Source organism: Erigeron canadensis, chromosome 7 (genome assembly GCF_010389155.1).
Source record: "Erigeron canadensis isolate Cc75 chromosome 7, C_canadensis_v1, whole genome shotgun sequence".
In the NCBI taxonomy this organism is placed as follows: domain Eukaryota; kingdom Viridiplantae; phylum Streptophyta; class Magnoliopsida; order Asterales; family Asteraceae; genus Erigeron; species Erigeron canadensis.
Window position 1 is genome coordinate 20,952,359 of NC_057767.1, and position 23,264 is coordinate 20,975,622.

At 33.9% G+C, this 23,264-nt stretch overlaps 4 protein-coding genes and 1 pseudogene across 4 annotated transcripts; 1 reads left to right on the forward strand and 4 right to left on the reverse strand.

The window, feature by feature from the left end:
- Positions 1 to 545: 545 nt before the first annotated feature.
- Positions 546 to 1,547, reverse strand: LOC122609074. Its single transcript, XM_043782134.1, has 3 exons — positions 1,296 to 1,547; positions 1,062 to 1,254; positions 546 to 988 (listed from the first exon to the last, which is right to left on the reverse strand). Exons 1-3 carry the CDS (start codon positions 1,545 to 1,547, stop codon positions 669 to 671), a joined length of 765 nt encoding a protein of 254 aa, XP_043638069.1. The 3' UTR covers positions 546 to 668.
- A 1,994-nt stretch (positions 1,548 to 3,541) lies between these two features.
- LOC122609075 lies at positions 3,542 to 10,317 on the forward strand (annotated as a pseudogene).
- Positions 10,318 to 10,838: 521 nt separating this feature from the next.
- On the reverse strand, positions 10,839 to 12,127 carry LOC122609550 (ankyrin repeat-containing protein At2g01680-like). Its single transcript, XM_043782579.1, has 2 exons — positions 11,697 to 12,127; positions 10,839 to 11,592 (listed from the first exon to the last, which is right to left on the reverse strand). The coding sequence occupies exons 1-2, from the start codon at positions 12,042 to 12,044 to the stop codon at positions 10,978 to 10,980; spliced, it is 963 nt and encodes a 320-aa protein (XP_043638514.1). The 5' UTR covers positions 12,045 to 12,127; the 3' UTR covers positions 10,839 to 10,977.
- A 61-nt stretch (positions 12,128 to 12,188) lies between these two features.
- On the reverse strand, positions 12,189 to 14,018 carry LOC122609076. Its single transcript, XM_043782135.1, has 4 exons — positions 13,697 to 14,018; positions 12,956 to 13,444; positions 12,627 to 12,776; positions 12,189 to 12,379 (listed from the first exon to the last, which is right to left on the reverse strand). The coding sequence occupies exons 1-4, from the start codon at positions 14,016 to 14,018 to the stop codon at positions 12,189 to 12,191; spliced, it is 1,152 nt and encodes a 383-aa protein (XP_043638070.1).
- A 4,496-nt stretch (positions 14,019 to 18,514) lies between these two features.
- Positions 18,515 to 18,910, reverse strand: LOC122609077 (egg cell-secreted protein 1.2-like). Its single transcript, XM_043782136.1, has one exon. The coding sequence runs from the start codon at positions 18,908 to 18,910 to the stop codon at positions 18,515 to 18,517; it is 396 nt and encodes a 131-aa protein (XP_043638071.1).
- Between the last annotated feature and the right edge of the window lie 4,354 nt (positions 18,911 to 23,264).

Sequence of the window (23,264 nt, forward strand, 5' to 3'; positions counted from 1 at the left end):
GGTGCATAATTTATTTGTACATTTACCATGAAAATCAGGGGGTGAACTTTTAATATGGAAGATACAAGTTTTTTTATACACGCTTAAATACAGCCTTTAAGACTGTATTTAGCATTTCCCTTGTTTAATATGTGTTTGATGAGGATACCTAGTCATTCCATAAATTTGATTCATGAAGTTATAGTTATCTTTATTGTTGTAACATGCATTAATATGGGAATTTAATTCGCTATTGTTGGCCGAAGCAAACTAACAGGAGGGACAACCTTCATCTTTCGTATGTAGTATGCTGTGCACCTTTAGTATATTTGATGACCTTATTAATATTAAATAAATATTTCATGTTATACCTTAATAATTAATCTTATTATTATCATCATTTAACTCATTAGCTTATAACTTAAAGGTACAAATAACTAATCTGTAAAGATCTAACAATATCTGAAAGTGAACATGACTAACAACTACGTGCCTAAAAAGTATGGAGTAGTTATAGTCGTCTTTGTTTAGGAAGATCAAATGTCTAAATCCTAAAATATCGGAATCCAAGTAATAAAAACAACATATTGGAATGATCACCACATTTCTATGCTTGTTATACTATATAGGCACATTGACTACTCGAAAAATTAAGAACTCAAGTTAGAGACTATAATAAATTACAAATTTTAGTGACGGATGTCACATCTTGTTACCTTCTTCCACATCTTCACCAGTAGCACTAGCAGCACTGGTACAACAATCTTGCCTCTTTTCATGCGAGCAGCAATGGAACCACCACCTGGTGGAGGCATGTTGGCTCTCTTCTTTCTAGCATCAGGAAGAGCATCCACATCAATAGCATCAACTTGTGAGGGAGGACGACTCACAACCTCACTACTCTCACCCGTACGCTCGCCAACACTGCCACCAGCAGCAGAAGCATTTGGATTGGGCATCTCAGAAACTTCCTTGGTACCTTTCTTCACGTATTGCAAGTATGACATATCTACAAGTAAAACAAGCAAATGATGAAAAAGAGCTGACAAAATCACAACAAAATCAATACAAAAGAGGCATACCATCAAACTCTTCCCCTCCCTCAGCAAGAGCAGGAATAAGACCAGCCTTATATGAAATTCCTTCTGGATATTGGTGAACAACAAACCCCTCCTCCTTTAAAATATCATAAATGGCACCACAATCATCTTTTGGTATGTCATCACCAAAGAAACCATTTTTCTGAACTTTCAACCTAATTCTTTCATACAAGCACTCACAATGATGGGAAAAAAAAAACTATGGTTCATATACACAAACTCATCCTTCCAATCTCGAAGATCGACACCACCCTTAATGATACACTCAATCTTTGGCCTGTTGGCTATGGTTATCCAATCGTCGGCGGCACAAATATTAACAAACCCATTGGGCATATTCAAAGCATTCTGATTACGATTTGGAAGAAGAAAAGATGTATGACGACCCGAGAAGTATTCATTAACAAAATCCATAAGGGTATCGGCATCAATAACAAACCTAGTATTCGCCATACCACGCTTCGCCATAAAATCTAGGGTTTTATTGAAAGAAAAGAAAAAGGAAGCAGAGATCGTACCTTTTGAAGAAAAAGATGATTCTCTCAAGCGGTGGAAGTTCGATCAAAATATTGGAAGCGTTAATTATGATTAACCACCAAAAAGAAAGATATTTATATGAAGCAACGAAAGGGAAGACCGTCAATTGATTTCAAAATATAGGGATACGCGCCCACTAACTCAATGAAGTTAATACCCCAAACCTACCAAAACAATTTTCACAAAGGCCCCTACACTTTACAACAGGTGGCTGAAAAGGCTAGAAGATACATACACGCTAGGAGTCTAATACAATGATCTTCAAATAGTCACCCCATTAGATTGGGAGGCTTGATGATGTACCTACCCAGACGTTAACTCGCAGGGTATGCCCAGAGGTAAACTTGTCCCTCGATAAATAAGGAAAGATACGTGCCTATCGTTAACCCCCATATTTAAAGGAAAAGATAGCACCGTATCATATATTTTGGAGAAGATATACTCCCATTAAAAACCCTACTAGAGCTAAGTCATGAACCCCCTATAAATAGGGGGAAGGATAGCTAATCAAAACAACATATACACACATACATATTTGGCGTACAAAAGGCACAATTTACCGTAAGGGAATCGCTGGATAAAAACCACATTCACCCATTCTCCCGTTCTAAGCAACCGGATTGGCCGTACAAATACTTTTCAATATTCTTGTCAAGTTGGATAGCAACAAAATTTGTCCAATTGCCTCATAATTTGTTTTTTTAGATAAAGATGATATCTACGCTGGAAAAAAAAAAGTAGCCAGATTACGTGTTACACAACCTTAAAAACGGCTTTTTTTTCCCACTTTATAACTGCTTTGCTTTGATCATGTAACAATCAATAACCTATGGGAGCACTATACATATCTAAGAAATGCGATTCCTTAATGTATTATTGATTGCATAGGAACAACAAATTTATTTTTGAATAGTAGTCAAACTTTAATTTCATAAACAAGGATCTAGCAAGGTGCTAGATGAAAATTCAATTGAAGGAGCAGGACTACCGCTTCATATGATCTATCACTATTTGCTGATAATATTATTGAAGCAAACACAATCGGCCCAAATTCTATTTATAGACTAAAAATATAAACTAAACGTACCGGATGATCGATGGAATGCCTTTTTGTATCAAAACTCAAGATGTGGACACGATGTACAACTAACAAGACTAACAAAGGTATGACTTTGAGTGGATATATATAAGCATACACATATCTATCATCTCTATTTATATACAGTACTACATTATAAACCATTTAAATCATCCAAATTAAAAAAAAAAAAAAACTGATTTACCTGAACTATCTTTCTTGTTTATTCATTAATTTAATATCTCCGTCTAATATATCTATAATACCTTTAATGAAGTTATTTACGACATATATGTCCCTAAACATTTAAAATAACTACAGTACCCTTTTACATAACTGTCGCCGTAAGCCACGTCAGACCGACGCATTGCGTGGACATGTGTCTAGTACATATATAACTCTGTTTTGTTTGTATCATTCATCTATATTCAAATGTATAAGTGTGACATGAAAAAACATATATATCATTTGCATATTTCTTCTGATCTCATTCCTTTGGAGACCTATAGTTTGTAGATGATTCGGCAGAATAATTGATCAAGTGATTTTATCGCCTATGTTAGTTATGAATTCTTTACGAATTCGTGACAAGAATCCCAACATATGAACATAACTAAAATCTATAACAAAAAAATATAGTTGATTATCTAGGTGACACCACAATTGCTATAGGGTAATGTTACCACTTACCACCATTGAAGAACAAAAAAATCACAAAGATAATTAAACATTGATCGGTCAATTAAATTATACGTATATGTGTTTTGGTCTTAACTTAACATTTTTTAAACATGTTCTGTTTCAGAAAAGCAACTCTTGGATAGTAACAGATCAAGTATTAATGTGAATGAGGAGTATTAAACATGTTCTGTTTCAGAAAACCATAAATACGGTACTTGAATCTAGAACCATATCAAAACATTCCAATACTAAAGCCCTCATACTCGACTTCTTTGTAATTACTTCTTAAGCATCAAATATGTGCACCAAGCTCCTAAAATCTATACTCAAAGTTGAATCCATCCATGCCCCAGTTCAACAAATCCTCTGTATAGTTGTTGAAGATTATTCATCTAACTTAATTGATGGTTGATAGAGAGAATTTATAGAGAGAGGATATTTCACACACAACTTGTGGATTATATTGCAATACGAAGAGTATTTATACAACAGAAACGATAACTGCCGTTGACTGGCTGGTGACTCACTTAACGACTACGAACAGAAATAACAAACTAACAACTATTTTACACTTGACCCCCCTGGACTTATTATTTATTTATTAATGACCCACTTGTATTTTACAACTATCAATACCTTCCTCTTTTAAAGCTTTTTGTCCTCAAAAAGGAAAATCAGGGAAACGAATCTTCATATCATCCAAATACTCCCAAGATGCTTCGGTCACTGGCAATCCATCCCAATGAATGAGTAACTGAGCTGTCATCTTGTTGCCACGCCTTGTAATCTTCTTATCAATTACTGCTCTGGGTTGCAATAAAAACCTTGGACCTTGAGGCAATGGACCAGTCAATACATGTGATCCTTGAGCACGTTTCAAGAGAGAAACATGAAAGGTATGATGTATCTGAGCATCATCTGGCAAGTCCAGCTTGTATGCTACCTGACCTACCCTCTGCAGAATCAAATAGGGTCCAAAATACCTTGGAGACAATTTTCTATTGTGATGACCTTTGAGAGACTGCTGTGCAAAGGGATGCAACTTCACATAGACCCATTCCCCAACTTGAAAAGTCCTTTCACTTCTGGATTTATCTGCAGTCTGCTTCATTCTATTCCTTGCACATGCCAAATTCTGCTTTAATTTCTGAATCATATTCTCTCTATCTCCGTGTAAGTCCTCCACTGCCATAATATCAGTATCTCCTGGTATAAATGGAATGTGCAGATTTGGTTTGACTCCATAAAGAGCTTCATGGGGAGTCATCTTAATGGATGAATGCCATGAGGTGTTATACCACCATTGGGCCAAAGGAAGCCATTTCACCCATTCCAAAGGAGCATCCATACACATGGTTCTGAGATAAGCTTCCAAGCACCGATTTAGAACTTTAGTCTGTCCATCAGATTGAGGATGATAGGCAGATGACATGGCTAGCTGAACACCTTGTAACCTCATAAATTCCTTCCAAAAATTGCTCAAGAACACTGGATCTCTGTTAGACACAATTGTATTTGGAGTACCATGCAGCTTAAAAATATTGTCCATGAATAATTTTGCAACTGTAGCTGCAGAATAAGGGTGACTTAATAACATAAAATGCCCACACTTGGTCAGTCTGTTTACTACCACAAATACAGTGTTTTTCCCTTGAACCTTGGGTAATCCAGAGATGAAATCCATAGAAATGTCACTAAAAATGCTTTTAGGAATAAGCAAAGGTTGCAATAACCCTGGGTAAGCAACCGGCTCATATTTGGATCTCTGGCATGCTACACACTCCTTAAGAAATTGTTTGACATCCTTATAACAACCCTTCCAATAAAACAGATCAGTGATTCTAGCTAAAGTGGGACCCAAACCAGAATGGCCACCAATTAGGGTTGTTCACGGTCCAAGAACCGGACCGAACCAGTGGTTTAGAGGACCGGACCGAGAACTGAAAGGTCCAAAATATAGAACCGAGGACCAGACCATGTAACTCGTTTCGGTCCATGTTCGATTTGTTGTCGGTTTTCCAGTTTACATGCTTGGACCGAAACCAAGAATTTATAGTAGAAATCGATTCAATTGTGGTGCGTAGGTACCTGTTGACTTTTTGTGACTGTGATAAACTGATAACAAACTATTGCATGCACCTTATTATATGTTCTGCTATTATTGATAGTGTAACTTTAATATATCTAATTCTATCTATCGAAATACATACTCAAATAGGTTAAAAATTTAATCCAACTCTATTACTTTTTGGATAAGGATATTGAGATATAATTAAAGCTTAAGCTTACTATTTTTCTATATGATCACGTAATGTGGTTGCTAGTTCCAGAAAGTTGAAACTTGCATAATAATATGTAAATTACGCATATGAATTGTGAAACTTGGAAAATAATATTATGACTTATGAGCCACTACGTATACTTTGTAGGCTAATCATAGGAATGCATATCTCTTGTATATGCTAAATAAAAGGAAACTATAATCCAAAGTGCAACATGTATGCTTTTTTTGGTTCTTCGGTCCAAACATGTATATTAATGATTTATACCTGGACCGGACCGAGAACCAAAATACAATAATATATAGGACCGAGGACCGGACCGATATCTTCGGTTTGGTTCGGTTTCGGTCCAACATCGGATCGATTTTTCGGTTTTCTTGGTTTGGACCACATTATGAACACCTCTACCACCAATTGGTGAAGCATGGAATAAAGTCATAATATCCTTCCTTAATGCCAAATCTTTTCCCACCACTATCTTATTTTTCCTCTTAAGTAAATCATTTTCCCAAACTCTATTAGAAATGTGCTTCCCCTGTTTCAATTGGTCAATGACCTTGGCCATTTCCACATCATCTTGCCAAGACTGTTTAATCCTTCCCAACAGTAATGGATCTATTGAACTAACCCCTATCTGAAAGATAGCTATTCCCTGAACTCTGGAAAGACCATCAGCAACCACATTATCACTCCCCTTTTTGTAATAAATCTCAAAATCATACCCCAACAGTTGAGATAACCATTTTTGTTGCAGGGGAGTTACAATCTTCTGCTCCATGAGATACTTTAAGCTTTGATGATCAGTTTTGATAATAAAATGCTTCTGAGATAAGTAATGACTCCAATGCTTCACTGCCATGATTATTGACAATAGCTCATTTTCATATACTGACCAGTTTTGTTGCCTCATATTCAAAGCCTTGCTAATGAATGCAATTGGATGGTTGTCCTGCATTAACACTGCCCCCATTCCCTTCCCAGATGCATCAGTCTCCAAGACAAAAGGTTTATCAAATTCTGGTAATTTAAGGACTGGTGGTGATGATAAAGCTTCTTTAAGTTGTTTGAAGGCATTATCAGCTTCCTCATTCCAATGGAACCCATCTTTTTTTAACAGCTCTGTGAGAGGTTTTGCAATGATTCCAAATCCTTTAATAAACCTCCTATAATACCCAGCTAAGCCCAAAAATCCCCTTAACTGCTTCACTGTCTCAGGTTTAGGCCACTCAGTTATGGCTTGAGTTTTTGCAGGATCAGTAGCCACTCCATTTTTTGTAATAATATGGCCCAAATATTCTATTTTCTCTCCACCAAAAGCACATTTGGTCCTTTTTGCATTTAACTCATTCTTTCTCATTACCTCCAACACTTTTTGCACATCAACTAAATGCTGCTCCCAACTCCCACTATATACCAGTATATCATCAAAGAAAACTAGAGCACATTTCCTTAATAATTCCTTAAAAGTGTTGTTCATGAGTGATTGGAAGGTGGCTGGAGCATTGGTTAGGCCAAAAGATAACACTAGGAACTCAAAATGCCCTTCATGAGTTCTAAATGCTGTTTTATATATATTAGGCTCATACATTCTTACCTGATGGTAACCAGATCTTAGATCCAACTTAGAAAAAATGACTGCCCCTTGCAATTCATCTAATAACTCCTCAAAAAGTGGGATGGGGTAAACATCCTTAATTGTGGCCTCATTCAACCTTCTATAATCAACACACATTCTCCAAGAGCCATCTTTCTTCTTAACCAATACCACAGGTGCAGCAAAAGGACTGTTGCTGTTTCTAATTACTCCAGAGTCCATCAATTCCTTAGTCATTGACTCAATGATATTTTTCTGAGCTCTTGGGTACCTATAGGGTTTACTATTGATGGTAATATTCTCATTTTTTAGTCTAATTCTATGATCACAAGATCTCTGTGGAGGTAATCCTTTTGGCACTTCAAACACATCATTATATGAGTCTAATATAGCCTCCAACTCCCCTTTTGATTCATAGCCAAACAAGATAGGCTGATACATCTTATGGTCACCTTCAGATTTATGTAGAGTAAACAACTCCATCTGCACCACATCTGGTCTATCCAAATAATTGTTTACCTTCTCCAAAGAACATAAACTCACTCCTTGATGGCTAACTCCTTTCAACTCAAACTGGTGTCCACCTATGCTAAACTTCATAGTTAAATGCTTAAAGTTCCAAATGATGTCATTAAGAGTCTCTAACCACTGTACCCCTAAAACAATGTCATAATTGTTGAGCTCAATTAACAAGATATCTGCCTTATACCAATCACCCTGCATCATCCATGAAAAATCACTGCAAAGACTCATGCAAGGCATATTGTTGCCATCTGCAATTTTCACTCTCACACTGGGAATTTGATAGGTAGGACATCTTAATTTCAAAGCTAGAGGTGCATTCATGAAGTTATGTGTGGAGCCACTATCCACCAGAATATGCAACTTCCTAGTGCCTGCAGCTCCCACCACTTGCATTGTGGAGTAGGAAGGAATTCCCATTAAAGCATTGAGAGATATTTGTGGATCTCCCTGCACCACCATAGATTGTTTTTCTGGATTTTTAAGTATAACCTCTATCTCTTGCACCCCATTCTCATTTAGTTCCTGCCTATTTTTCTGCAATTCAACATTATCTAACTCACAAATTTCCTCTTCACCATATTCCTCAACTTCCACAATGAATAATTGTTTTTTTCCCTTGCAGATCCTACTATGGCCAAGAGTGAACTTTTCAGTACAATAAAAACACTCTCCTCTGCTCCTTTTCTCATCCATGAACTTATTAGACAGTCTAGTAGTAGGAACTAAGGCATTGGATGGTGCAGAATTTATAGGTGCCACTAATAATGGAGGTTTTGCAGCATTAGTCAACTGTGAAACATTTCTATTGCCTCCACCCTTATATCCATAACTACTAGCATATGTATTTGCCTTATTCAGTGTCCTGTTGCTATTATTATGCAATTTAGCTAAAATATATGTATCTCTTAAAGTTTTTGGCTTAAACATGCGCAGAGGACATTTAATTTCAGGTTTCAAGCCTTCAATAAACATGCTAATAGTATACTCTTCCGTAAGGCTAACCTTAGTGAGCAGAGCATCAAATTCATCACAGTAAGCGTCCAAATCACCTCCCTGAATGAGTGCCTTAAGAGCTCCCATTGCATCTTCCATCAAAGTACTTGAAAATCTAGCAGTTATGGCTCTTGCATAATCCGTCCATTTTATATCTTCCATAGCTGTGTCACTTGAATTCATGTAGCCTAAATGCCACTGCAAAGCTCTATCATCCATGTGAATAGCTGCATAACGCACCTTACTCCTTTCAAGCGTTCCATCAATTTTGAAGAAATGTTCACATTTATACAGCCATGATTCAACATTATCACCATTGAATCTCTGAAATTCAAGCTTAGTAAGCTTATTAGTGCTCCGATCTTCTTCAACGGTTATTTGTTGAGTATTTTTTAAAATTTCAATTTCTTTTGTTAAATTTTCAACTAGAGCTCTTAAATTCAGAGAAGATTCGATTTGAGAAGCTAAATCCTTCTGAGATTGAGCAAATTCTTTTTGCATCCTTTCATAATCCTGATTTCTGGTGTCTGGAGCCATTGATTTCAGTAGGAAGGGAATCAATTGATCACCGGAACCCTAAATCTGAACACTGATCGGAAAAAAAGTCGCCGGAATTGATGATCAGAAGCTCGCCGGAAATGACGGAGCTCTGATACCAAATGATAGAGAGAATCTATAGAGAGAGGATATTTCACACACAAATTGTGGATTATATTGCAATACGAAGAGTATTTATACAACAGAAACGATAACTGCCTTTGACTGGCTGTTGACTCACTTAACGACTACGAACAGAAATAACAAACTAACAACTATTTTACACTTGACCCCCCTGGACTTATTATTTATTTATTAATGACCCACTTGTATTTTACAACTATCAATGGTGTTACTGATTCTAAGTTATGCAATGACACGAGTTGTGAAAATATTTTTTCTGATATCAGCAAACATGATTTTGAGGTCATTTGTAGTAAGTATTCGTTGACATTGCAAAAAATGAAAGTAAAGAGGAGAAAGATTATTAAAAAGATGAAGCTGATAAGTTGCTTTAACAAAGCTTCAAGAATTTGTGTAGCAACAGCTTGTTGTGTGGTTGCAGTCGCCGCAACGATTTTAGCTGCTCACACCCTAACTGCACTTGTCACAGGACCGGTAATCTTGAGCCTACCCTTGAAACCATTGAATAAGAAACTTGGAAACTTAAAGCTATTTAGTAGTAGGTTGCTAAGGAGAGATGGAGAACAGCTTGATGTGGCAATGAAGGGTACTTATATCTTAAAGAAGGACTTTGATACTATGAGTCGTCTTGTGATTCGCCTTCATAATGATTTTGAGCGGAATAGAAGGATAGTAGGCTTGTATTTGGCATAGGGTCATGGGGAAGATAAAATTTGCTCACAAGTTTTGAGGGAGCTCGAGAAGAGCGATGTTTGGTTTAGGAAACAAGTAGAGGAGCTTGAAGAGCATGTCTATCTGTGCCTTCTTACTACCAATAAGGCTAGAGCACTGGTGATCAAGGAGTTGTATAAGTCTTGTAATATATAACTTCACCAATGGGGTGGTTTGTGCATATTTTCCCCAGTTGTATCAGTATTAGTATTCTAAATTGTTATTAATTAATTGTCAACAAGAGTCCACATAGGATGGAACCAACTACCAAGACTTCACTCAGAAGTCACATATCTGAGTATGACTCGGACCGAAGAGATCAAACTTTCATGTTCCATGGCAGAATATGTATACATAAATGTGGAACAGGTCCTTAATGAAAAATACAGATTAACACCATTCAGACGTGATGAACATGATGATAGCCTATTTCCAATTCAGATAATGTCAGAATCTTAATCCACAAATTATACAGCATCAAGGAAATGAATAATAGCTCATGAGAAATCGCTAGGATCTTGTGGAAACAGCATATAGAAAATCACACTAATAAAAATCTTAGTAATTGAGAGAATGATTTTGCCAAAATTAGATTCTATTATTTGGATATGCAACTTTTACAAAAGATTTGGACAAAATAGAATTCACACAAGTTTAATCTAAATTGAACCAGACACTTTATCTTATTGAATATACCAATATGGAATTAGAATGATAAACTCACTCAGACTTAAGACCATACTGTTATAGGTTTGGACATCATTATGACAGTAGTTAAAGAAGGCAGTGGACATGATTCTTGCAGGAGCTGAGAAGTTATATATGTTTATTATGTTTGTCAAATATACTGGGCCAATATGTACGACTAACCATTTCGATCAGGAGAGGGAACTGAAGTGCAGAGAAGAGAACTACGGGAAAAGCAGAGAGAATGATAAGCGGTATGGTCACCCATGATAAAGTCTTATGGAGCATAAGATACATTGCAGCAGCAAAAGAAATCATCATGGTAACTATTGAGAAGAAAAGGCATGCTATTCCAAAGATGAGTTTGGTAGGCAAGGAAACCCGAAAATCATCTTCTGCATATCGTGCAGTGAGAATTCCTAAGAACATTAAAACTGAAGTGGATGACGCAAAGAGAGAAAGTCCATTTGATACCATAAAGACCATGAAAGCCTTACTGTCGGTGTGCAACATTATGGGTCGACCGGAAACCTGGTCATTCCCACCAGGTATAGTGAAGGCGGTTGTAAACATGACTGCAGCAATAAGAGTTCCCACAATCATACTTGATCCTGCGGTGTTCTTCATCCATTTTTCTCCTTCTTTTGCTAGATCCTTGTGTTCATCTGTGAATAGCGTGTGAGGCTTCCTGTGACTTTCATTCATTTCATCTCTGAATTTGGGTTGTACTAAGCTTTCCACCTCCTAAAATTATTAGTTGAAATAAATTACAAAACTTTGATCCAGTCAAAAGGACCCCTAAAGCTATCGCAAAGAAATGACTCAATGAGATTGAAAAAATGCGCTACCTTATACCATTGTAGTTCCCTTTGCATCTGTAAGGCAGCTCCTGATACACGCTCAAGTTGAGCTGGAGGAGAGAGCTTTGCTGCAAGATGTAAAAAATTATTATGGAATACATCATGTCGACTTGCTACTAAGCTTTTCTTAGTCCCAAGTCTATAGAAAAGGCTGAATATTTTTTCTTGGCGAAAAATGATGGCATGTGAAAAGATGGTCCTTCCTTTCTTGTCTTTCCTCCATATGAATTCAGGATTGTAATTTAGAAGTTCCTCTACGAACTCGACTATCCCATCCTTGATTGCAACGTGTACGGCTTTGTCAATGTCCATACTGTCAAGTTGTAACTTAGTCATGTTTCTTATTTCTTTGAAAATGCAGATGAGGAGATGACTTGCTTCATCATTTACCAACTTTTTATCATGTAAATGCTTGATATCAGGCACTACAAGTAAAATATCGCATAGCTAAATGAACAATACTATCTTTCATGCATATTGTCATATACAGAAGTGCGTACAAAGTATTGCATATATACCAAACGATCGTAGCAGGATCCACCCCAGCTGATGTAGTAAGCTTGGTCGCTTGAAGAATTCTTCTTCATCATGGATATCGATTCCATGTTCAGAGCCATTTGACCTCTTAGTTCTTTGGGTGTCAGCATCCCATGGAGAATGTATACGCACACCTATTTAGATACTCGTATTAAGTAAACAGTTAAGGTTTCATTATGAAATACGACATAGATCATTTAGATCTATTGTCCATGAATATTCTAACGTCAATTTTACAAAGTTTACAGTTTAGAGATAATCATGGATCAACTCACTTCATATGTGACATTATTTATCAACAGGGTGGAACTAGTAAGGGGACTAGGGGGTGCTTGGCCCACTTAATCCATATATGGTTATAGAAAAAATGTAATTACTCACATTCATAGATCCAGTGTTTCCAGAATGAAAACTTGCTTCCACTTGCAAATGCAGAAGGCTTGTGTGCCAATATATGAAGAGCATAATTGCCATTATGATCCGGGATGACTCCTAACTGGGGGAAGTGTTTGAGTAGCATAGAAGCAACATCTACAGCATTTAGATCAAGCAAAATGTCAGTTTATGAAATATTATAATCAAAACTTTTAGATGTCTAAGGGGGCGTTTGGTTTGACAGATTTGTAACGTCAATCTTGCAAAAACATTCTGTGAACCAAACAAACCCTAATTAAAACACGGTATGGATTCAAAAGTTGTCAACTACTCACCAAATAATTCTGAAGTGATCAAACTATTTAAAAGCAACACACCATCTAATCCATTCTCGGGATCTAACACGTCTTTTGGAGTCACGGAGTAGAGATATTGAACCATTCGCTTTTTACCATACATTGAAGCCACAATAACAGGGAGTGAACTTTCCCCATTATGTTCCTTTCTTAAGCTAACCAAGTTGTGATTCTTGTTTATCATGGTTCTAGCCAATTCAATATTCCCGGTTATAGCGGCTAGAGAGAGTGGAGTGGCACCAAATTCATTGAAAGTTTCTAATCCTTGCAGGGGCATCTTCTCTACCAAAGCTAGTGCAATATTCATTTTATCTGAGAGGATTGCAATGTGAAGAGCCGTATCTCCATGAGAAGAAACGACTGCTTTTCCCGCATCTGGGTCTTTCTTGAGAATTTCATTCACTTGATTAATGTCATCCGCTTCCACAGCTTGGTATAATTCTTCATATTGAAAGTGCCCCTGAACCTCTGTGAATTAAAAATATCAAATACTTTTCTTAAAGTCACAGTTTTAACTATTGATTATAATCGGGTCAATTTGGCATGCACAGTATATAATTTACAAAATAATGTGTATTAGTGTCTATAGTAGTGTATTAATTTAAAGACACTTCCTACATGAACGTACCCCTCCATTTCAGCCCGCACAAAGTGAAAGTTTAACTATGTACACTATTTAATTTAGACAAAACTAATTAAAAAAAAAACTAAGTACTTCACCAGAGACATCTTGGTCATGTTGATCTTTGGTATGGAGGGATGGGCTAGGATGCAACTCAGCCAAGTGATCCCAAGCAAATTTAGCCGAAACATGCGTCTTCTTCTTGAACTTGGCATAAGCTTGTGATCCACACGCGAGTTGAATAGCATGTAAAGCTCGAGCATTCTTCATTTTCCATTCTGGTGATTTTTCCCCCTCAGCTGGTGTAGCTTCCCTCTCGATCACATCCCATAGACCATGACCAACTAGGTAACTTTTTAAGCATGTTTTCCAAAACTCATAGTTTTCTTCTTTGAATACTTCAGGTACAATCCCAACCATAGTTAAATATAGCTTTTTCTCCCCTAACTCCCCTGCAATACCATTATAAAGATGCATACATTAATAAATGATCAACCATTGTCATCCTATATATATGTACCAAAGTTAATAATCATCAAAACGAAATCCACAGTGAACATGCCATCAAGTTAGGCGTCACCATACTAGAAATTAAATAGTATAGACGAGTAATACTGAAAAATTAATTCATTTCATGTACAAATATGTTACAAAAAACAATACGATCGAGTATAATGTAGGAGCTCATTGGTGAGTAAAATTTACTTACTAGGTTTCTGAGTTTCCTTAAACTGTTACTTCATAAATAGTCCTAGGAATACAGCAATCTATATATAATGCAGTGAACAAAATTCATCAAGACAAAAGAAGGTTGGTTACTTTAACCTCATATCAAGTCATTCTTAATGCTATGGTACATACGTACTATTTGGTGCTTAATTTATGTTATCAGCAAGCTATAATATTCTTTTCATATCTCACTTATATATATATATACACACACATATATATACATATACATATACATACATAGGGTAAAGTTATTTTGAGAACCCTTTTTTTTGCGAGAACTTTTGAGAACTTTTCAAATCAAACTCAACCGATGATTGTTCTTTACATGAAAGTTATTTTTTGACTATTTTCTGAATAACTTATATGTAATTTTGAAGTTTATAATTGTGTGGATGCATTGATTATCATCCGTTATACAATTATGTGGAGATTTTCATTCTTGATCACATATGCACGAATATTGATATGATCACATGTATGTAAGTCGATCACATGTAATCATAGCAATATTCGTGCACATGTGATCAAGAATCCAAATCTCCACATAATTGTATAACAGATGATAATTCATGCCTTCACGCAATTATAAACTTCAAAATTACACATAAGTTATTCAAAAAACAATTTTCATGTAAAGAATAATCATCGGTTGAGCTTAATTTGAAAAGTTATCAAAAGTTCTCGCAAAAAAAAGGTTCTCAAAATAACTTTTCACTACATATATATATATGTATATGTATATGTATCTATATATATATATATATATGGGGATGGGAATATAAGGCTGTTAGATACCTAAACTTAGATGTCGGATATTCACATATTAATTTTTTAAACCATAAAAATCATGGGGACCCAAACATTTATTCATTAAACAATAAATAATAAAATATTAATATGTGAGGGGTTCCACACCTAAGCTTAGGTGTCGGACAATCTTATATTCTCTTTTCCCTATATATGTATATATATATATAGGGTAACACTCCTGTGAGAACAGTTTTAAAATAAGAACGGTGGAAACACCTTAAAAACATCATTTTGATGCATTAAAAGTCCATAAAACTAACATATTGCATAACTAATTATCATTATTTAAATGTTTAACAACACATTCATCCGTCAAAATTGAAATAATCATGTTTTTTGTTTTGTGCATCCATCTTGGATTCATATTCATCAAAATAATGCATCCAACAAAAAACGTGATTTTTTTGATTTTGATGAATCAATGTGTTGTTAAACACTTAAATAATGATAATTAGTTATGCACTATGTCAGTTTTATGAACTTTTAATGCATCAAAATGATGATTTTAAGTTGTTCTCACCGTTCTTATTTTAAAAATGTTCTTATTTGATTGTCCATATATATATATATATGGGAAAAGTGAATATGGGATTGATCCCCATTTAAGCTTAGATGGGGAACCCCTCACACACAAATATTTTATTAGTATTTGTATTTTAAACAAATGATGGGCCCCCATGATATTTATTGATTAAAAAAAACAAATTGTGAGGGGTTCCCCATCTAAGCTTAGATGGGGGACAACCCCATATTCACTTCCCTATATATATATATATGTGTGTGTGTGTGTGTGTGTATTTTTCATGTGAGAAATATTCACATATGAGCATAGTTAATATTGATTGTAACTTGATCTATTAATATGTGAACGAATATGTTCACATATATCATTGACACGTGAGCGTCAAGTTATAATTTAAAGGTTATCATGAGTTTTTATTCAATTCAAATAGTTATCACATGTACATTTTCTTATATATATATATATATATATATACTAGCCATACGCCACGCGATACGGCGGCGGTGGTGGTGACGGATGACTGGGGTGGCGCAGGTAGCAGTAGTGGCAATGGTGGTGACGGCGGCGTTATCAATGCGGCTATTAATGTAAAAGTAATTTATGTAAAAAAGGTAAATTAGTTATTTTAGAGTTTAGGGTAGATGTTGTACATTTAGTTCATTAGTGTATCATAGGTATTTCAAGTAAACTTTATCAGTATTAAAGTGAATATTTTTAAATAATTAATAAAAAGGAATAGACATTTTGAGGTTATCGATAACTTTGAAAAAGTGGAGCAAACTAGAAGCACTAATATAGTATAGATTTAGGTATATGTAATACATGCATTACATCATAACAATAATAAGTGCAAGCATCAAGCAAAGTACATTATTTTCTTGCAACATTGGATACTAATTTATAAATACACTATCAGACCTAGCTAAGGGAGTGAGGTGTTAGCTTTCCCTGGGACGACCAAAAAGTGCACGTAAATCCCCCATAACGTCTGTTACATTGCCCCCAAGGGCGTTTTGGGCAAAAATATTTTCTCCTCCGTCCAGATTTAAACGCCCACTCTTCCTTTAACCACACACACTCTAACGACTCTTTCACCTTCCCCAATGGTCCTTTAGTTTTTTAAAAGGAAAATTTTTTACCTATATTTAATTTGAGGATTATGAGAATCCTTACTCCAAAGGGAAAATACACTCTGTTCTTAGACTCCACATGTCAAAACTCCATAAGTTTGAGGTTATAGAAACCTCACACTCCCTTAAGCCTTAACAAATATCTCATGAGCCATGTCTACATATTATTTTCCTACATCTTAAAAAAAGTTACGAGTCTATGAATTTGTTAGTTTATTCAGAAAAGCAGTTCACACTTTTAGGATGTGTTTAGATCGTGGGATTTAAAATAACAATACGGGAATGGTTACATTATAAGGTGTTTGGTTAATTAGTGGGTTTTGCGTTTTGAAAAACGAGTATGGTACCCGCGCAATGCGGCGGCAGTAGTGGGAAAGGCGGTCTGTTTTATTAGAGATTTTGGGTAGTTACGGAAAGAAAAAAAACAAAAAAGTCCAAGGGCAAATCCGGTAATTCAAAGGTAGAATTACCTAATATAAAAATAGGTATTTTTTTTATAAGGTATTATAGATTAGAAATCAAACCCATTAAATTTATCTCAAAGCTTGGTGTGATGTTGGTTTGAAAACCATTCCCATTCTTGCTACAACTCATTCCCATTATGTTCAATGTGGAACTTAAATTAGAGATTTAATAATAGTCTAGAGAGTTATGTGTAAATTTTATGAGTAAATTATATTTTTTACCCTCAAGTTAGTTACGTCTTTCATATTTAATTCGTTTAAGTTCGAGAAGCAAACAATGTCAATTTTTGGCCCTTAACGTACGTGATAAAAATATAATAATTTTCTCACATTTAAAAATACAAATAATAATTTTATAGGAAAAGTAAAAATGCTACTAGAAGCAGCTTGCTTCTAAATTTTCCCTCACAATCTCTCCTCTGAAAATCATGTGTATGAATATAAAATCCCCCTATAGCAGCATAATTGTTAATCCCTAATTTTATTATTTGTTAATTTATAATGTGAACAAAATTGTATATTATATATTTTTGTTTCACAATTATAAATGTCGGAGATTTGATAAATATTAGGTTTTTTTTTTTAACTCCTTTAATTTTTCATATTTATTAGTATGAAATTAAAAGGTCTAATGTAGCATTTACCAATTTTGATGTAATGAGACGTTACAACTTAAAATAAAAATGTTAAGTAAATTAAGTAAAAATATTTTGATACGTAGAAATGTACATGGACTCATATCATTATGCACCAGTTTCTGTGCATGGACTCATATCATTATGCACCAGTTTCAGTATGATGGTCTAGTTCGAAATTAACAAACCATGGTAGGTATTTTTACACTATTTTTTCCGATATTAATCTCAGAAACCACCAAAAATTAATTATATTGACCACCGACAATCTTCGGATTATTGGAATCGAGACCAAAGGTCAATCGGGATCAAGACTAAGGGAAATTCCGCTCATCCCCGGCCAAATATTCGTAGACATGATTCATGAAGCATGTATGGGTGGTTAATCATTTTAAAGAGATCGAAGAAGGTAAGATGTAAGCTCATATATATAATAACACAATATGCAAGTCACACAGCATGAACTCATGAATATTAAGGTTAATTAACAAAAACATAAATATAATTATTTCAGTAATATTCAAGCTAGTCACTTGAATTTCTTTATTTAACACAGTCTAAACCACTTTTCTCCAATTGATCACACATCACAATTGCATCATATCACACGTACGTTAGGCCCTTAAGCATGTATTGATGGTTGTGGCATCGGTGAGGCGCCACCACAATAACCTCGAAGAATATCAGCTTCCTCTGAAGTAAAACCAAGAGATGTAAGCATTGAAGGCCAGCACCCGAATGTTATCATACGAATTGCTCTACAACAATCCATAGTCAAGTAACTGTCTCCATTAAGAAAGAAAAGTATAATTTCATTCGTACACGATTTCAACTCCAATAATGCATTCCAACAGTCGATTAGCCCCCCACCATCCTTTTTTTCATAAAGCCTAGAAACGAGGTCATCGTGATTGCTAGGCGGCTCATCCAAATGCATGTTTCGAGATGCTAAACCAACTTGGAAGGTAACAATACATGATAGTAGAAGTAGAGTGGGAAGAATGTTAATTGTAGCCATTTGTTAGAGAAATAACGTACTAGAAAATGTAGGTTTTGATCAAGGGGTTATAGAATGAACTATTGATTTATGTTATGGAGGGTATATATAGAGATGGTATGTACGTACATGATATATCAATGAGTTAAATGAAAGAAACCCAAAAGTCGTAGCTAATTGAGAAATTGTGTAAAATTTAATGTAACGAAATTAATAAACTTCATATTAATTTGATTTTTAATAAAATGTTGATGGCTAACTAAATGAGAGAAATACAAAGGTTCAAAAAATTATGTTATGTATCATCTTAATGAACGCTAATTAACTTCCTTTTTTATTACTCCATATAATATAATGTAGATGATGACATTTCTAAGACATTAAGATGATGATACGAAACTAGTTGCTCCTTAATTAGAGTTTAGTCACATAATAAATAAAGTAAAATATTTTATTTTCTTGAGCTTTTATCTTTCGAAATATTATAATACTCCGTAATAATTAAGCAGTTATCCAAAAAATATATTTTTCTAAAAAGTTATTTAAAAAAGATGTATTTTATGATCTTTTAAATAATCACTAGTGTAGTTATATAGTGGGCTTATTCAGAGCCCGTTATAGACCCAACGCTGCCCAATTTCAGATCTGCTGGTTTTTTTAAAAAAAAAGAAACATTTCACTAGATTATTATATTTCTAAAACGTACATAAAGTTGATAAGTTATCAATTGATTTATAAGCATAAAGTTGCAAGATGTGTGAAAACCTTATTCATTTTTACAAGATGTTTAAATACCGTATATTTCGAATACCTGAATTTCATAAACAAGATTTTGACATACTAAATTTAGGACACATATAGGACTTGCCTGAATATCTTTACCTCTTCTTTTAACAGCTTTAATATTATTAATAAGGAAAATGATAATGACAGTCTTAAGGGTTGTCATTAAAAGCTTATTACATGCACAAAAAGTAGTACTTTATATATCAATAACCGTCCCTGAATTTTCGCATGACAAAGTATAAATTTTAATGCATCAAATTAATTAATACTGACAGCCTTAAAGGTTATCATTAACAAAACTCTATTAATAAAAGCTTCGGCAAATTGCTGAAGAAAGTAAAGATACGTGAATGGCTAATATACCATAAAGGCCACAAAATAGTAAACTTATTACAATGAAACTAAACGTATGCGTGCCCGATGTGACGGCTATGGAGGTAGCGCCGACGGGAAATAGACTGATAGCGGAGTCGATGTTGGCGAGATGGCAAACGTGGTGTGATAATTATTAATGTAAAAATTTTAGATTTATAAGGGTAGTGTAGCTATTGTACAAGTGTGGGTTGAAAATTATTTCGAGTATTTTTGGTAGATTAATGGATAGGATGTAATGAAAGTAAAATGTCTAAGAACGTATTGGTTTCATTAAAGGCTAAAAAATTTAAGAAAAGGTCTATGTTTGAAGTGAATTGTCATGTCTTTTGATATACATAACTTGTAACGTAATTAAAAAAAAAGTCTACATTTGAAGATGTCATTTAATCGTGAAACATCAACCGCTTGTTAAGCCCGTTCAATTGTGTGAAAGCTGGATATTTCATATCGGGAGTCAAAAAGTTAATTTCAACGTGAAACTTAAAAATACTAATTTTTTGGTACAAAATTATTATTAACAGTTAAATACTAATACAAATTTATGTTAAAATTTATATTTTGAATTTTTCCCCAAAAACCATAAACTTAATTATATTTTTAAAGGGAATTAATTACCTAATGTTAAATAAAAGGATATGCTCTTATTCTTTAGTTAAAAGAATTCAATTTTGTATAAAAAAAAAATTAGTAATTTGCTTTGTTACTTAGATCACACAAATATCAGTGATGAGTTGTTGTAGTGGTTTGAAGTTTTCCTAATTACTTATAGGTTTCAGTTTTGAATCTTCATTCAGTCAATTTTGAGATTTATGTAATCCTTTTATGAGAGCTTAACTTTGTTAAAGGTTCAAGTCTGAGTGGACAAAATTTACTCCTATTAATCGTTGTGCTTTCGGACGGATTAGTGTGAGGTTTTTCCCCCATTGAGTATTTTAAATAGACATTTCTATTTCGAGTGAGCTCTCTAACACGGACCCGACTAAGACAATGTATGTTAAACCTTTCGTTATCAAATCGCAACACAAAGTTTCAAACGAAATTCACCATTCAAAAATAAAAACTTAAAACATAAATAAGAATAAAACTTCTTAGAGGCTAGAGTAAATGAAATGACATCTCCAAAACTATACGTTTTTCCAAATTGCGCCAATTATTCCCGCCTTCTGGTACTTCCGTCCAAATGCATTTCAAACCCGAGAGATACGTTCAATATACTTTTTGTCTTTTTGAAAAAAAATATCGCTATTAAAAATTACCATCATTTTATTATATTTTATTTAACTCAGGTATCATCTGTGTAATTTACTGTAATAAAAAAATATTAAGATATTTATATTTATATTTTAATTATTAAAGTGGGTAGATATTCTATATTAAATTTTATATATATATAGTAACACTTCGGGAAAAACACTTTTAAAATAAAAACGGTGAGAATACTTAAATACATCATTTTGATGCATTAAAAGTCCATAAAACTAACATAGTGCATAACTAATTATCATTATATAAGTGTTTAAAAACACATTGATCCGTCAAAATCAGAAAAATCACATTTTTTATTGGATGCATCATTTTGAAGAATATTCATCCAAGATGGATGCACAAAACAGAAAACATGTTTTTCTCTGGAACTCCAAACTCAAAATGCTACAAATTGCTAATTTGAGAAATATTTTAAAACTGTAACGAGTCTTCAACTTTGCTTTACCCCTCTAATTTTAAGGATGACAAAAACCATATGAAAAAGTTATATTATTTTTTTATAAAAAAAAAAAATTTGTATCTTTTTATATATAGGTTTCCATAAAAAGAATAAATCATACCAAATAAAATAATAATAATAATAATAATAATAATAATAATATAAAAGTAAATCTTTAGTGGTTTATTTATAGTTATCATCCTTGTTATATTTACTATACAAAATAATAATGATATATGTAATAATAAATGCATTCTTGTATCAATTATTTTTCTCAATACATTTTTCATTAAAAAAAACCTTTTTTTTCATAATTAAATTATTTTCTTTTTTTCTCTTTTTCATATCTACCCAACTTAATAATTGAAGTATAAATAAAACTCTTGAACTCTTAATAATTTTTTATTAGAGTAAATTACACAAATGATACCTGAAGTATATACTAGAAATTACGATTTTGATACCTCACATGCACGGCACGTGACTTTACTTAACGGTCAAATAGATGACCGTCAGCGATAGGTATGGTCAGTGTAAGTTTTTAACAACGTTGGGTATGTCTCGCGTAATTTTTAAATTGTAGGTATGACCAGTGTAGTTTCGAACAAACTTCAGGTATGATTTTTGTAATTTACCCTATATTATATGATGTCTTGGAATGTTTGTCATATACGTATCGTTCTAATTTTAATATTATTATACACTAAAGGATATTCGCGCAATGTGGCAACAGTAGCGACGGTAGGTGGTGGCGACGACGATGGGGGTGGCGGTAAACGTTTGGTTATTAATGTAAACGTAATTGATGTAAAGGGAAATATTAGTTATTTTAAGAGTTGAGAGTGTATGTTCTAAATAACTTCATTAATTGTATTATGTAAAAATATTAAGTTGTGAGATCGTTTGTATGTTGTCAAATAAATAAACTGTGTATTTAACACAAGCATAAATCTAGTTTTATCTATATTAACTTAAAAGTTATAATCAATTTTACAATTATGATGATAGTAAAAAAAGTTTTTACTAATAAGCGTTCATTCTAACAAATATAATACGCTACTTATTATTATTATTATAAGAAAACAAAACCCTTTAAATAAATTGCCTAGTTGATTTCCATTTGTTCCATTATTAAACAAAACCCTTTAAGCGTTCATTCTCACACCTTATTATGTCATTTATTTTTAATAATTTACATTTGTTATGATCTCTCATAAAAATAGTTTGATTAATAGAAGGTGAGGTCCACTTTTGTGTGTTTAACTTTGCTTGTATATAACAAACAAATGTATGCTTAACATCCTTTGTAACAAGTGTTACGCTCTCGTAGGCTTGGTGAGGAAATGCTTATTCTCATTGTTTAATGCTCAACTCTCAAGCAAAGTTTGCCTGCATTCAACTTTATTCTCATTTTACTCCAGGTATTATATGATTTCAAAGGGTTATTGGGACAAATCAAAAGCTTTATTGAGTATTATTTAAAGTACTACTCTAAATTTAAATTTGCAA

What these genes read in the sequence shown, in the direction of transcription:
- LOC122609076 (XM_043782135.1), bottom strand. Translation starts at nt 14,018, where the DNA reads ATGGTTGGGATTGTACCTGAAGTATTCAAAGAAGAAAACTATGAGTTT. An exon ending in ACATGACCAAGATGTCTCTG is followed by an intron (nt 13,445 to 13,696) that starts GTGAAGTACTTA and finishes TTTAATTCACAG; the next exon opens with AGGTTCAGGGGCACTTTCAA. An exon ending in GAAACACTGGATCTATGAAT is followed by an intron (nt 12,380 to 12,626) that starts GTGAGTAATTAC and finishes GTATCTAAATAG; the next exon opens with GTGTGCGTATACATTCTCCA.
- LOC122609550 (XM_043782579.1), bottom strand. Translation starts at nt 12,044, where the DNA reads ATGACTAAGTTACAACTTGACAGTATGGACATTGACAAAGCCGTACAC. An exon ending in GGGAACTACAATGGTATAAG is followed by an intron (nt 11,593 to 11,696) that starts GTAGCGCATTTT and finishes TAATAATTTTAG; the next exon opens with GAGGTGGAAAGCTTAGTACA.
- LOC122609077 (XM_043782136.1), bottom strand. Translation starts at nt 18,910, where the DNA reads ATGGCTACAATTAACATTCTTCCCACTCTACTTCTACTATCATGTATT.
- LOC122609074 (XM_043782134.1), bottom strand. Translation starts at nt 1,547, where the DNA reads ATGGCGAAGCGTGGTATGGCGAATACTAGGTTTGTTATTGATGCCGAT. An exon ending in GAGATTGGAAGGATGAGTTT is followed by an intron (nt 1,255 to 1,295) that starts GTGTATATGAAC and finishes CATCATTGTGAG; the next exon opens with TGCTTGTATGAAAGAATTAG. An exon ending in GGGAGGGGAAGAGTTTGATG is followed by an intron (nt 989 to 1,061) that starts GTATGCCTCTTT and finishes TTTTACTTGTAG; the next exon opens with ATATGTCATACTTGCAATAC.